Source organism: Chiloscyllium punctatum, chromosome 2 (assembly GCF_047496795.1).
Source record: "Chiloscyllium punctatum isolate Juve2018m chromosome 2, sChiPun1.3, whole genome shotgun sequence".
Classification (NCBI taxonomy): Eukaryota; Metazoa; Chordata; class Chondrichthyes; order Orectolobiformes; family Hemiscylliidae; genus Chiloscyllium; species Chiloscyllium punctatum.
The window spans coordinates 79,774,155-79,790,904 of NC_092740.1; the positions used below are offsets into that span (position 1 = coordinate 79,774,155).

The window sequence follows — 16,750 nt, forward strand, 5'->3', positions numbered from 1 at the left end:
ACCCACCCAGACTCACACACACATTGATAAGAGAGCGACATTGTTAGGAAGGAAATAGACACCTGGACCAGAATCAATGAGAAGTTTCTATGTAGTACTGTGGTCTACAGGCTGGATGGCAGTTGTATTATTTCTGCACGGAATTCTGAGCCTTTTTTTCACAAAGATCATCGTCTTCCTGTGTGAACTCCATGATAAGTACATACAGGAATAGGACAGGTTTGGAGGGATATGGGCACAAGTGAGGACTGCAGATGCTGGAAATCAGAGTCTAGATTAGAGTTGTGCTGGAAAAGCACAGCAGGTCAGGCAGCATCCGAGAAGCAGGAAAATTGATGTTTCGGGCAAAAGTCCTTCAGGGATTATGTTCAGCATGGACTGGTTGGACCGAAGGCTCTATTTCTGTGCTATGTGATTCTATGACTATGACTCTATTAGCAAAGGCTTACTTCTCCATGATAGTCTTCTGTGAATTTAAATAAAGATTTTTCTTTCCTCATTTCAATAGTATCTTTTACAAATGTAATATCATCACTCATTAATTGCATCAGCAAATTTCACTCAGCTAATTGTTCACAGTGATCTTGGATATCTGAATACTTCTATGAAAAAGAGGTATTTTTCTCCATCAATGTATCTTGACAGTGTGAAATGTAAAAGAACATTGACCATCTCTGCAACTGATTTATGGATATCTTCTGTAAACTATCCTTTTTCAGTCTCAAAGGTTTGCTTGTGCTGTGTGACTGATAATAGCTGGGCTAGTAGGTCCATATTTGCATTCAGCTAGTGAAACTGAAATTCATGTTTAACTTTGGTCTGTTTGAACTTCTTTTGATGCTTGACTCTAAACTTCTCCAAGCTAGTCTGCATCCCTATAAAGTTCTCTAATTTAGTGCTTTCTCTTTGTGAAAGTGACCTTGAATACTTTCACAGCTTACTGATGAGTGACAATTACACATTTCGACTGGCTGTTTCGTAGGTTACAAGTCTCTGATTGTTCATTGTGCTTGAAGCTCTTCTTGAGCTGCTAGCCTTTTAAGGGTTCAGGAATCCAAACTTTGAGGCTGTTCACCACACCCAAAGATGCAAGATGCATTTTTGGAAAGAAGGGAGAAAGTGGTATAAGAGTATGCCCAATGAGCAAGCTGACAGTCATCGTAAGGCAGAATAGGGTACTGCAGATGCTGGAGATTAGAGTCAAGGTTAGAGTGGTGCTGGAAAAGCACAGCAGGTCAGGCAGCATTCAAGGAGTAGGAAAAATCAACATTTCGGACAAAAGCCCTTCATCAGGAATTCATGGGTGCTGCCTGACCTGCTGTGCTTTCCCAGCATCACTCTAATCTTGACAGTCATCCTAAGTTGAACGAGGTCAACGCATATGAATTCAGGATTTTTCCATAAACATGAGTTCATGGCAACGTATAATGTCATTGTACCCAAACTAGATTATGTGATGCTGTCAAGAGCAATGGTCAAGTCCTGAAAAGAATTTAGTAATGCAGGTGTCATGCCAGATATGAAGTGCACATCTACAACAAATGTTATACATTCATCTATGAAGACAGATAGCATTCTGTAGGGTGAAGTGATACAATCAAGTCATGATAACTGTATAAGGATGAGATCTAGTCAAGATCTGTATGCCTATCAAGGAGTTATCTGAATGTATAGAGACAATGGGCTGAATCTTATAAGGGCCTGAACAAGATAGTGAGATTTGTAGCAGAACTGCTCAAGATGTTCAACAAGGCTTAATTCGATATCAGCACCAAGTCACTGTGTCACGTACATCTGCTGAGTGGCACAGTACGTCTCTCACTAGGCAGCAGTGAGTTGCCAATTAAAGAGCATTATAACTTGCTAAATGCCTTATTAATGCCACAACTCACCTAATTAATATTGTCTCCTATCTTACCAAATACGTCAAACAAAGAATTCTCAACAGGTACCTGGTGACTTCAGCTCACCTGGCAGCAAACAGCTTCCAAGCTGGTCAGCATCAATCAGCATCTCAGGATCAATCCATGGGCACTACACACATTCCATGGCGACTGGCATCAGATATTGGCCAAGCTCTCATGATCCTCATGTCTCCCCTCTAATCCATTTGCAGGATACTTAAGAAGTACTGTATAGACTTGCAATGCCAGGTGCACAGCAGTTAGCATTGAAAAGGCTGCAACAAGGACACTTTGAACACAGGGACTTGCACTCAGCTCACAGATTGGGCCAGACTGCATCTCAGGAATGTTCGCTCACTCTTTTAACACATTACTCCATTAATGCCTTGCCTTGTCATGCCAATTAATGAAGTCACACATCCAGGTGGCTGCTTGTGTTTACAAGGGCCAGGTGCATCCAGGCTCTTCTTGCTGGTGGCAAGTGAACCTTCCCCTTTGTTTGAACATCTAAGATTTGTAGGCTTGCCAAAGGCATACAGGGTGGAGGGCTTGGCCATTTCTGGACTGTCCCAAGAGAAGATGGTGAAGAGCCTTTGTGTGTGTCCAGCTGGGTGCCTCATGGCCTTGTCTCCTTGTGAGGAAGGGGCAGTGAGAGTGTATGCAGGGTTCCCATCACCCTGTCAACATGATTCGAGTCCTGAGAGCAAGTGGCTTGGGTGGAGGGGTGTGTGCCTTTCCCTTGCAGTTTCTGGATCAGTCTCTTTAAGGCAGCTGCCACCTGCCCAAGGAGGCAGACAGACAGTTGCATGTCTTACTGCACCACTGCAGCCTCTGTGCAATGTGTCCCACATACCGGGCTGCTGCTCCTGTCCCTCCCTGTGCACGTGGACAAAGTCCCTGCTTGTTGACACAGCAAGATCCTCTCCTGCCTCGGCTGAGCACATTCCTGGTCTCCGGCAGACCTGGAGTGTTTCTTCCTCCATCAGATGCCGAGTCATCGCAGTGAGATGCTTGTCAGCTTGTGTTCCCAAATCTTCCAACACTGACCACCCCACCCAAGGTGTCAGTAGCTGAGCTGGTGATGGGTGCAGGAGGTAACCTTGTCAACGCTTTCTCTGAGACTTCCATATACTCAGCTTTAGAAATCATGGAGGTGGCTTCTGGTGGAGTAAAGGCCATGGTCATCCCACTGCAAGCCACAAGGGACAGAATGCATTGTAGGTAGTTATGAGAAGGGGAGTGTAATGAATGGCACTGACAGTGGGGTTATTGTGAGAGTGGCAGTAGAATGAAGACTGCTACTTACTCAGTTTGTGGCACAGGGACTTGTTGACATCCCTGCAGGATTGGTTCCAGTCTGCTGCAAGGGGCATGATTCTCTCTTTACCGTGGATGAGGGTCTGATATTGGTCGCCTGCCATCAATGTTGGGCCCTTTCTGCCCTACTGTGGGCTGCCTATCCTGGAATGAGAGAACAGTAGGGATTGAGTGAGTTGAGAGTGGATGGTATGGCTGTTAGTGCAAATGGAGGAAATGACATGAGGTGTTCAGAGCAGGTGAGTAGGTACCTGAGTGGATATTTAGTCATGTGGAAGCTGTACGTCCAGCAGGCTGACCTCATTATCCATTTCAGAGAAAAGGTTGGTTTATGGGATACATTACAGATCAGTATGGTCTGTACCTTTTAGGGCATGACAAGTTAAATGACATGACAGTATGTGATGCTCTTGTATAAAAGTATCTGCCTCACCTTCATTCAAACTCTATGTAATGGAGTCAGTGTGGTAACATTCAACTATGCAGTAACATCAGTAAGAACAGAAGCCAGACTATATGTGCATTAACCTGATATGCCCTGGAAATACTTTGCATAATTCATAAAATTCAAGGTATTTGTCTCAACAAGAATGTGAATCTGTGTGTTATATGTTATTTGATCAACAAATAACTGTAATTTTTCATGCTGCAGCAGCTCAGACATGGTTTCCTTCTTGACTCTCAACAAATCTGACTGGAAATCCAAAACCCCTGGGGCATTGTGAAAAGAGGAGGTGGGGGAGGGGGGGAGAGGTCCAGTAAATCAGGTCTCCATCTTCTTTTCTGCTGTAGTTGCCCAGGAGCCAACGCAGTATGTAGATTGTCCAACCAGAGGGGAGGCCATATTGGATTTGGTACTCGGTAACGAACCGGGACAAGTGGTGGGCTTGTTAGTGGGTGAACATTTTGGTGATGGCGACCACAATTCTGTGACTTTCACCTTGGTTATGGAGAGAGATAGGTGCGCACAACAAGGAAGTTTTTACAATTGGGGGAAGGGAAATTACGATGCTGTAAGACAGGATTTGAGGAGCATACGTTGGGAGCATAGGCTGTCAGGGAAGGATGTGGTGGAAATGTGGGACTTTTTCAAGGAGCAGATACGACGTGTCCTTGATATGTATGTACCGATCAGGCAGGAAAGAAATGGTCGTGTGAGGGAGCCTTGGTTGACGAGGGAGGTTGAATGTCTAGTAAAGAGGAAGAAGGAGGCTTACATAAGGTTGAGGAAACAAGGTTCAGACAGAGCAGTGGAGGGATACAGGATAGCCAGAAGGGACCTGAAGAAAGGGATTAGGAGAGCTAAGAGAGGGCATGAAAAATCCCTGGCGGATAGGATCAAGGATAACCCCAAGGCATTCTATGCGTATGTGAGAAACCTGAGAATGACGAGAACGAGGGTAGGTCCGATCAAGGACAGTGGTGGGAGACTGTGTATTGAGTCGGAAGAGATAGGAGAGGTCTTGAACAAGTACTTCTCTTCAGTATTTACGAACGAGAGGGACCGTATTGTTGAAGAGGAGAGTGTGAAACGGACTGTTAAGCTAGAAGAGATACCTGTTAGGAAGGAAGATGTGTTGGACATTTTGAACAACTTGAGGATAGACAAGTCCCCCGGGCCTGACGGGATATATCCTAGGATTATGTGGGAAGCAAGAGAGGAAATTGCAGTACCGTTGGCAATGATCTTCTCGTCTTCACTGGCAACTGGGGTGGTACCAGGGGACTGGAGAGTAGCGAATGTTGTGCCCCTGTTCAAAAAAGGGAATAGGGATAACCCCGGGAATTACAGGCCAGTTAGTCTTACTTCTGTGGTAGGCAAAGTAATGGAAAGGGTACTGAGGGATAGGATTTACGAGTATCTGGAAAGACACTGCTTGATTAGGGACAGCCAGCACGGATTTGTGAAGGGCAGGTCTTGCCTTACAAGTCTTATTGAATTCTTCGAGGAGGTGACCAAGCATGTGGATGAGGGTAGAGCAGTGGATGTAGTGTACATGGATTTTAGTAAGGCATTTGATAAGGTTCCCCATGGTAGGCTTATGCGGAAAGTCAGGAGGCATGGGATAGAGGGAAATTTGGCCAATTGGATAGAAAACTGGCTAACCGGTCGAAGTCAGAGAGTGGTGGTAGATGGTAAATATTCAGCATGGAGTCCAGTTACAAGTGGAGTTCCGCAGGGATCAGTTCTGGGTCCTCTGCTGTTTGTAATTTTTATTAATGACTTAGATGAGGGAGTCGAAGGGTGGGTCAGTAAATTTGCAGATGATACAAAGATAGGTGGAGTTGTGGACAGTGAGGAGGGCTGTTGTCGGCTGCAGAGGGACTTAGATATGATGCAGAGCTGGGCTGAGGAGTGGCAGATGGAGTTCAACCCTGCCAAGTGTGAGGTTGTCCATTTTGGAAGAACAAATAAGAATGTGGAATACAGGGTTAATGGTAGGGTTCTTGGTCAGGTGGAGGAACAGAGGGATCTTGGGGTCTATGTACATAGATCTTTGAAGGTTGCCACTCAGGTGGATAGAGTTTGTAAGAAGGCCTATGGAGTATATTCGTTCACTAGCAGAGGGATTGAATTCAAGAGTCGTGAGGTGATGTTGCAGCTGTACAGGACTTTGGTTAGGCCACATTTGGAGTACTGTGTGCAGTTCTGGTCGCCTCACTTTAGGAAAGATGTGGAAGCTTTGGAGAGGGTGCAGAGAAGATTTACCAGGATGTTGCCTGGAATGGAGAGTAGGTCGTACGAGGATAGGTTGAGAGTTCTCGGCCTTTTCTCGTTGGAACAGCGAAGGATGAGGGGTGACTTGATAGAGGTTTATAAGATGATCAGAGGAATAGATAGAGTAGACAGTCAGAAACTTTTTCCCGGGTACAACAGAGTGTTACAAGGGGACATAAATTTAAGGTGAAGGGTGGAAGGTATAGGGGAGATGTCAGGGGTGGGTTCTTTACCCAGAGAGTGGTGGGGGCATGGAATGCGCTGCCCGAGGGAGTGGTAGAGTCAGATTCATTGGCGACCTTTAAGCGGCATTTGGATAGGTACATGGATGGGTGCTTAATCTAGGATAGAAGTTCGGCACAACATCGTGGGCCGAAGGGCCTGTTCTGTGCTGTATTGTTCTATGTTCTATCAGGTAAATCTACCCTTTAGGACTTCAGTTTTTGATGGTTGAAGTTTTGAAGATACTAAGCACAAGGATGCCCCATGCAAATGTACGCAATGCTAAAAGGTTCATAAATCAAGAAAAGCAGCTTTGAATTTACCATCACTAATGATATGTCACCACAAGATATTTTAAAGGGTATAGGAAGCTAATTATCTCACCCCCGACTACCAAAGCCTATTCGCCATCTACAAGGTAGAGTCAGGAGTTTGATGGAATACTCCAACAACACTCAAAAAACTTCACACCATCAGGATAAAGCAGACTGCTTGACTGGCACCACACTCACAAACATTCACTCCATTTAGTAGCAGTATGTGCACCATTTTATAAAATTCACCAGAGCTCCTTGATTAGTTATGTCCAAACACCATGACCACCACTGTTTAGAAAGACTAAGGAAACAAATACATAGGAACACCACCATCTGAAAATTACGCTTCAAGCCACTCATTATCCAGGCTTCAGTGTCACTAGGTTAAAATTCTGATGTCTGTTCCTAACAGTGTTGTGGTCTATCTAAAGCACATGGCCTGCAGCAGATACTGTGAGACCTGCTGAGTTTCCATAGCAATTTCTGTTTTTGTGTCTGAAATTATTGAACTTGATATTGAGCCCTGAAGACTGTAGGATCCCCAAATGGAAAATGAGATGCTGTTCTTCCAGGTTGAGCTGAGTTGAGCCTCACTGGGGCCTGAGACATAAATGTTGGCCAGGGGACATGGTGGTGTCTTGAAGTGGCAGACAACAGGAAGCACAGGGTAATTTTTGCCAACAGAACATATCGGTGTTCCGCAAAATGGCTGTCAAGTCTGCATTTCATATCCCCAGTGTAGAACAGACCACATTGTGAGCAGCACATACAATGGTCCCCAGACTGAATGAAGTGTAGGCAAATTGCTGCTTCACTTGGAAGATGTGTCTGCAGCCTTAGATAATGAGAAGTGGGGAGGTAAAAAGGAAAGTGCTGCACTTTCTACGTGGGATTGCATGGAAGATGCCATGGAGGTATTGAGAAAGGAGGAGGAGTGGGCCAGAGTGTCCTGGAAGGAATGTTTGTAGCAAAATGCTGACAGGGGTGAGGAGGGATGGGGGGGGGGGGGGGGAGAGGTGGGAGTGATGTGTGTCTGGTGATAACATCCTGCTGGAGATGACAGAGCAAATTGCATTGTACTGCAGCAAAGATCCATTCAATCTAACAGATCTGAGCCAAACTTCATCTTCCATGTGAACTTCCTCTTACTTGTATTAACATAACCTTATCAACATATTCTTCTACTATATTCTCACTTGTGTTTATCCTACAGCCCCTTAAATATATCTATGCCAGTCACTTGAACATTTCCACTTTGGGTAAGGAAGTTTTCCTAACTTCTCTACTGAATTTATTACTTATATTTATAACTCTCACCAAATTCTGGTATCCATAACACATTATGACTAAGAAGAAAATTCAGTTGGAACTATTTTTACATTAACCTTAATAAACTATGCAATTTCTTACCAGATGCACTACTGAAGCTGGATAGTACATATTGGCTTAAAAGGCAAATAAGATTTATTTCTGATTACACAAGAGATTGATTATGGATTGAGAGGTAGACTGACATGGTTGATAAATAGTCAAAAGATACATTGTGGCTTGTAGCCATTTTGTTTAAAAAATGGATTGTGGAAAATTAGTGTTTTAAATAACTTTTCCATGATATTGGTTCATTGGTCTATCTCTGTGAGATTCTGCTCCTGTTTAATGCAAGTTCTATATTGCCAATAGGAGGCATTATTCTCATTTTGTATAAATTTTTCAAGTTCATTTAAAAAATGAATCATGGTAGAAAAAATTGGCACAGGTATAAAGTATACTGTTTGACTTCAATTGGCACAAAATTCACCCAGCAATCCATACACAGGCATGTGGCAGAAGGCGAACTCATTTTCTGTTTTCTAATTTTGAGCACAAAGCTTTGCAATCTGTTAACTAAGTTGATTTCGTAAGCCCTGGTCAATGTCAATATTCGCTTACCAATATCTCCTTTTAAAATGATCAAATATAATATTTGGATAGTTAATTGATATTTGAATAAAACAATGGCTACCATTCAAATGCAGTCACATAGCAGTTCTTTAGAATGCACCATCTTTAAAGAAAATGAATTTTATTGACAGTTTGCAGCCAATTTTAGAATGGTCTGAAAAACAAGGTTAAATTATATTTTTCAGCAATGAAGTGTTCTTGAATGTTGCTGAAAGATAGCTTTTTCTTCTGATTTCACTAAGATATCTGAAGCATCATTCTGTATTTAAACATTGAGGCTATTTTCCTGAGGCTGATGTGCCATTTACAGATCCTTCCATGTGATTTTGAATTACTGAAAGGTGAGATTTAGTCTGTCATCAATTTCTCCTAGGCCGCTTGAGCATCCGACAGGCCTGCTCCTTTGATGGCATGTTCCTGAAAATCTCTTTTTGTTCTTTATCTATTTGAACTGACAGTGATCAGCGCCATAACAGGACAGGCATCTCTTGAGAAATCACCTTCCTCCCTGTCTATTGACAGATTCCTCTGTTCTGAATCAAACAGACCTTGTCCCGTCATTTGAATCAAGGCTGGGGAGTAGCCTCCAATTAGACCCTGGGAGCCTTGTAAAATCTGCAACCACTTTTAAGTGTCTGTTCAGATTAGTCGAGGTGAGAACAAGCTCGTCACCCTTTACTTATAGCTCCCTGTCTCAATTTTATCATTGCCTCTACAGGTGCGAGAAGTGCGATCGGAGCTTCACACAAGCCACGCAGCTGAGTCGGCACCAGCGGATGCCCAATGAGTGCAAGCCAATAACAGAGAGCACAGAATCAATTGAAGTGGATTAACTGATTGACTGGCTGGAATTAAACTGCAAGGAAAGTCATGATTAAATGTCATGGACACTTAAGCAAAACCAAAGATTTCCTCTGAGCAACTTTCAATCAGTCCCAGAAAACCAAAAGCAGTAATAAAATAAGTAAGATGTTTAAAGATATTGATCTTGGCATGGGGAGAGAGAAAAGCCGACCAGAAAAAAAAGATTATTTATTTATGATTAGAGATACGACTCATTTCAGTGGACAAAGTCAAAAAATGGGAGACTTGCATAGATTCTTAAGCCCAGAATTTCTAAGAACCTTTTAACTGTTATTTAATACCAAAGCTAGAAAGAAATATTAATTAGTGGATTCAGCAATCCACACTTGTGACTGAGAATGCACATTGTTTTATTGCACCTTTTTAAGCATGACTTGAGGGACATGGCTCCTTTCTCCTTTTTTTTCCAATGGTAATGTCTACATAGTAACATGAAAAGCAAAACTTTGCATTTTGAATTAAAGAGTCCCAGATTCATTGTAAAATACAACAGAGATCTGTTCAATATATTTTCCTTGTCCAATTAGGGCTTTCTGCATTGTTCAGTACTCTACACCTTTCAAAAATAAAACAGTCTTCCTATTTTACTGATCAGACATTCAAAGTGTAAAACTGCATCAAAGCAACATTTAATGAAAATGTATTGCTGTAGGACAGCTGCCAACCTGTCTGCCAGCAGAGCCACTATATCAGAGGCACGTATGTAAGTTGGAACAAACATTTGGCCATAAATTGTCTGACAGAATAATAATTCAGCCTGTGTTTGCCTTATGGGTGAAATGCTTTTTTTGATTACATTATCCTGCATGATTAATTCTTCTAAACACATCTATTACTTTTGAGCACCAAAATTAATGTAAAACTAATGAAAATGTGTTTAACATTTGTTGAATTACCAATTTGGTACCAGAACACCTAAAATGCAGAGAAAAGACAACACTGAGCTCATAATATCTAACATGTTCCAAGCAAAAGGATCTGTCTACACTTTCATGTTGTGTGACCTCCATTACAATGGTGAAATCAACCTAAAGTGAATGAAGTTTGGTCAATGATGTGACTGGTGTGAGTCTGCTCTCAGTACTGAGGTCAATACTTGTGTGTTTGGAAAGAGGGAGCCACGCACACTGATCATTCTGGTATATCTGTAACTCGAAGAATGCATAATACACTTGACGTGAGAGAAGTTTCATGATTCTAGTCACTTCATTCAAATTGCATTGGTGTTCTAGTCCTTCTCTTACAGCACAAATGCACCTTTGGAAAAAAATGTCAACCTATTGAATAACATGTTCAGAATGTTTACATGTCTAAAAGTCACCTTCTGCACTGAACAAATATTGTTTATTAATTGCATCACTCCCCATTTTATTCACACACAGGTTTTCATTGATTTTATTACTATAATCAGCCACAGAGAAAAATACATCAAAATGCTTAGCTAGCTACAGATGATAAAACACCCAAAATATACTTCTAAATTTTGCACTTCACCTTCTCACTCACTTCTGAATACAATGAATGACTAATATCAACCATTTAAAGCCAAAAAACCTTATAATGACATGATCTGACTCAGCACAAGAACCATGGTTAGTTATATTCTGAATCTTATACATAAAAATGTCTTAAAAGGTACTTCTATCCTTGAAGCACCAAAACACTGGCCAAAGGGTTGATATTCAGAACACTTTGTTATACATGACTGTTCAGCAATAGGGTATCATCGAAAACACTGCACATAGGAATAAAAGCCAGAAGGTATAGTTTTATTACCAAAGGGCAAGATCACTGTGTTTAGATCCTTTGGTGGCTGTCATGATATTTCTGATTTTTTTTTAAGTTTACTTCAAATGACCCAGGAACTGCTTATGACAATGCAATTTTACATTACAATTTGTATATTATTGAATTTTGACAACAAATGTGGTAGCAGTAGCTAAAACAAAAGCAGGACAAGGTAGGATGAATTTTAACATTCAACATAAAAAGTATTAATGTTATGTTTTTTCTGTAGCGAGCATATAGTAGCAATTATATTTTGAAAGACAAGAAAGTTCATCATTCTTTTGCAACTAGTAGCTGTCCTATCATGATACAGCCTTATTACATTATAGCCACTATAAAATGATCAAAGCTAAACCTTTATATTTCTGTCTTTTTTCAAACAATTTATCGAGTGCATTTTTTGTTGCCAGGAATAGCGAACTATTATGTATAATGCTGTGCTTTACTTGTTAGGAAGTCTTTTTTTAAACTAGGTTGATCTATGAGAGGAATTAATAACTACTGGCTAGCCATTCAGAATTTTAGGTGCTACTCAATGATGCATTAACATACATTGTTGGGTACAAATTCTAACTACATCGTACATTTACAATGTCCCACTCACAGACCACATCTTGAATGACTTAAAAGCCAACAATAGAGAAGCTTGGCATGATAGTTGTCATATGTAAAGCTATCATAAAACAAACACAAAAATAAATTAGTCACGTGTAAAAAATGCAATGATTAGCATACCCCAAAAGACTCAGTGAGCAGAATTATTTTTTGCTTCTATATAATATTTGACCAAAAACCATACCCTTCTCCTTCAGAATTAGGTTTTGGATATTAATCATCAGTTGTGGTAGCAACAATGGAAGAAATATCAAATGACCAAATTAGAAATAATTAAAAACCGTGGTATCAACTTCATGTTGTATATAGATAAATGGTGCAAAATATATATTGTATCACTAATTAGCTACCCTAGAGAATACAAAAAGATTTATTATGGATTAACTTTTGTTTAATGGTTTTAAATTAATTTTCATTCAATTATTAATTATACTTAATAAATTTTATTACTACGAATTATTTTCTGAACATTTTCTATTGAAGTATGAGCAGGACTCTTTTTCATACTGTTAAGCAACCTTTTAACCAGAGCAAATTCTAGCTCATTGCTTTCAATGTGGTTCCTTTACAAAGTAACATCATTGAAAAAAAATCAACACACTAATCTAAACAGAGCTAGAAATATTGAGGTCTAGTGTGTTTTATTATGACTTGCATTACACACATATGTTTTAGTATGTGAGTCTACAGAAAGGATAGATGAATAAAAAGAAAGTTGAATTTAATATATACACATAGGTTATACATGACCATTTCAAAAATGAATACTTATTTTAATCTTTTGATACAACTTGTCTTCAAACAAAACAAAAGCATTCAGTGATTTCAAGATGGCCACGTTAATTTTGGATGCATCGTGTGGACTCATCGACAACAACTTTATAAACGAACCAAGAAAGGTATTTTTTATTATTCGTGTAATAATTAATGGTTTTCACTCTTCGGTGCGAGCAGTCCAATGGTTTTTGTGGTAAGCATGAGGGGGACCTGCAGAGTGGAAGATGTCTTTAATGGCAGTGAGAAAGATAACTCTCTGGAGGTAAGAGAGTGTCTGTGATTTATTATCAATAAACACTTACTTAAAAACAATTTGTCTCCTTTTATCTTCTCTTGTTCTTTATTTTGTATAATAATAACTATTGTATTTTAGTAATAAATTTTAATCAGCATAGAACCTCATGTATCTGTCTTTATACTGTAAACCATCACCAAATCATATTATGTTGTAGCTTCATAACATTTTAATTGCAGAGCATTCTCAGTTCATGTGATTAAAAGATTTACAGACAGAATGTCATTCATTTACTTTTTGTGTTTCAGTAATATTATAAATTAGCAAATATTTAAAAAATTATGTGACAAAAATAGTTATAATTGATAGTACATAGTAATAATGGAAAATATTGTCAACCCATAATCCTCTTTTATATTTTCCTTTCTTGGTGAGTGCAAACATGGGTGTTCAATTAAAAGTTATTTAGAAATTATTTATGAAAGCAAACAACATAAGTGGAAAGTATTTTTTGATTGGTGTAAGATCATTGAAATGATGTATTACAGTGAATGCTTATTCCATATTGGTATGATTATAAACTGTACATTCACTTCATTTTATTACTCTCACATTTATACATAATTTTGTGAAGTTACATTTTATGTTTACATTAACGAGAGATCTCTAGATTTATTGAGTGATCACGAAACAACCTTTTGAATTAAATAGTATAATGCTCATGGCTGAATTAACTGTCAAAAATACAATTATTTATTGTACATTATGTAGACACACTATTTTCTAATGGAATATCTTTACAGTTTTCCATTCACAATAATGCACCAACTTTGACATTTATGTATGAGACAGATATGTATCTGAATACTATGTGGCCACAACTGGGTATGTTTTTGGCAGGGATAATTGGAAGGAAACACAGCCTATCATCCTCCCACCACACCCATGCTGACTCCCATAACATGAGAGAAGGACACATGCTGAAATTAGCAGCTCACCCACCATATTTAAAATGTATTTAAATGCCTGAAAGGAGGAGTGTGCTGTCTATGGATGGTGTCCTTTGCCCTTTGGAGGAATCCACCCCACTAGACAGAATGGCTCATTGCTTCCTCCTCAAATGGAATTTAAGCCATTTGATTCTTCATAGCTTTGTCATAGAGTCATAGAGATGTACAGCATGGAAACAGACCCTTCAGTCCAACCCATCCATGCCGACCAGATATCCCAACCCAATCTAGTCCCACCTGCCAGCACCTGGCCCATATTCCTCCAAACCCTTCCTATTCATATACCCATCCAAATGCCTTTTAAATGTTGCAATTATACCAGCCTCCACCACTTCCTCTGGCAGCTCATTCCATACACGTACCACCCTCTGTGTGAAAAGGTTGCCCCTTTTATATCTTTCCCCTCTCACCTTAAACCTATGCCCTCTAATTCTGAACTCCCCCACCCCAGGAAAAGACTTTGTCTATTTATCCTATCCATGCCCCTCATGATTTTGTAAACCTCTATAAGGTCACTCCTCAGTCTCCAATGCTCAGGGAAAACAGCCCTAGCTTATTCAACCTCTCTATATCGCTCAAATCCTCCAACCCTGGCAACATCCTTGTAAATATTTTCTGAACCCTTTCAAGTTTTCACAACATCTTTCCAATAGGAAGAAGAACAGAATTGCATGCAATATTCCAATAGTGGCCTAACCATTGTCCTGTACAGCCACAACATGACCTCACAACTCCTGTACTCAATATTCTGACCAATAAAGGAAAGCATACCAACCGCCTTCTTCACTATCTTATCTACCTGTGACTCCACTTTCAAGGAGCTATGAACCTGCACTCCAAGGTCTCTTTGTTCAGTAACACTCCCTAGGACCTTACCATTAAGTGTATATGTCCTGCTAAGATTTGCTTTCCCAAAATGCAGCACCTCACATTTATCTAAATTTAACTCCATCTGCCACTTCTCAGCCCATTGGCCTATCTGATCAAGATCCCATGGTAATCTGAGGTAACCTTCTTTGCTGTCCACTGCACCCCCAAGTTTGGTGTCACCAGCAAACTTACTAACTATACCTCTTATGCTCATATCCAAATTATTTATATAGATGACGAAATGTAGTGGACCCAGCACCGTTCCTTGTGACACTCCACTGGTCACTGGCCTTCAGTCTGAAAAACAACCCTCCACCACCACCCTCTGTCTTCTATCTTTGAGCCAGTTCTGTATCCAAATGGCTAGTTCTCTCTGTATTCCTTGAGATCTAACCTTGCTAATCAGTCTCCCATGGGGAACCTTGTCAAATGCCTTACTGAAGTCCATACAGATCACATCTATTGCTCTGCCCTCATCAATCCTCTTTGTTACTTCCTCAGAAAACTCAATCAACTTTGTGAGACATGATTTCCCACGCATAAAGCCATGTTGACTATCCCCAATCAGTCCGTGCCTTTCCAAATACATGTACATCCTGTCCCTCAGGATTCCCTCCAACAACTTGCCTACCACTGACTTTAAGCTCACTGGTCTATAGTTCCCTGGCTTGTCTTTACCGCCCTTCTTAAACAGTGGCACCACGTTAGCCAACCTCCAGTCTTCCAGAACCTCACCTGTGACTATTGATGATTAAAATATCTCAGCAAGAGGCCCAGCAATCACTTCACTAGGTTCCCACAAAGTTCTATGGTTCACCTGATCAGGTCCTGGGGATTTATCCATTTTTATGTGTTTCAAGACATCCAGTGCTTTCTCCTCTGTAATATGGGCATTGTTCAAGATATCACCATTTATTTCCCTACATTCTATATATTCCATATCCTTTTCCACAGGAAATACTATTGCAAAAGACTTGTTTAGTATCTCCCCATCTCTTGCGACTTCACACAAAGGCCGCCTTGCTGATCTTTGAAAGGCCCTAGTCTCTCCCTAGTTAACCTTTTGTCCTTAATGTATTTATAAAAACCCTTTGGATTCTCCTTAACTCTATTTGCCAAAGCTATCTCATGTCCCCTTTTGGCCCTCCTGATTTATCTCTTAAGTATACTTGCACTGCCGTTATACTCTTCTAAGGATTCACTTGATCTGTCCTGTCTATACCTAACATATGCCTCCTACGTTTTCCTAACCAAGCCCTCAATTTGTTTAGTCATCCAGCATTCCCTATACCTAACAGCCTTTCCTTTCACCCTAACAGGAACATATTTTCTCTGGACTCTCATTATCTCATTTCTGAAAGCTTCCCATTTTCCACCTGTCTCTTTACTTGCGGACATCTGCGCTCAATCAGCTTTTGAAAGTTCTTGCCTAATACCGTCAAAATTAGCCTTCCTCCAATTTAGAACTTCAACTTTTAGATCTGGTCTATCCTTTTCCATCACTATTTTAAATCTCATAGAATTATGGTCGCTGGCCCCAAAGTGCTCCCCCACTGACACCTCAGTCACCTGCCCTGCCTTATTTCCCAAGAGTAGGTCAGGTTTTGCACCTTCTCTAGTAGGTACATCCACATACTGAATCAGAAAGTTTTCTTGTACACACTTAACTAATTCCTCTCCATCTAAACCTTTAACACTATGGCAGTCCCATTCAATGTTTGGAAAGTTAAAATCCCCTAACCATAATCATCCTATTATTCTTACAGATAACTGAGATCTCCCTACAAATTTGTTTCTCAATTTCCCTCTGACTATTAGGGGGTCTATAATACAATCCCAATAAGGTGATCATCCCTTTCTTATTTCTCAGTTCCACCCAAATAACTTCCCTGGATGTATTTTCGGGAATATCCTCCCTCAGCACAGCTGTAATGCTATCCCTTAGCAAAAAACACCACTCCCCCTCCTCTCTTGCCTCCCTTTCTATCCTTCCTGTAGCATTTGTATCCTGGAACATTAAGCTGCCAGTTCTGTCTATCCCTGACCAATGTTTCTGTAATTGCTATGATATCCCAGTCCCATGTTCCTAACCATGCCCTGAGTTCATCTGCCTTGCCTGTTAGGCCTCTTACATTGAAATAAATGCAGTTTAATTTATTCATCCTACCTTG

General features: G+C 40.4%; 1 protein-coding gene across 1 annotated transcript in view; it reads left to right on the top strand.

Annotated features, from left to right (window-relative positions):
* Positions 1-10,441, top strand: part of prdm6 (PR domain containing 6) — a 208,603-nt gene extending 198,162 nt beyond the window's left edge. The window contains exon 8 of the mRNA XM_072584508.1: positions 9,139-10,441. Coding sequence (XP_072440609.1) covers positions 9,139-9,253 — 115 coding nt within the window. The 3' untranslated portion in view covers positions 9,254-10,441. The remainder of the gene's footprint in view (positions 1-9,138) is intronic.
* The last annotated feature ends 6,309 nt before the right edge of the window (positions 10,442-16,750 follow it).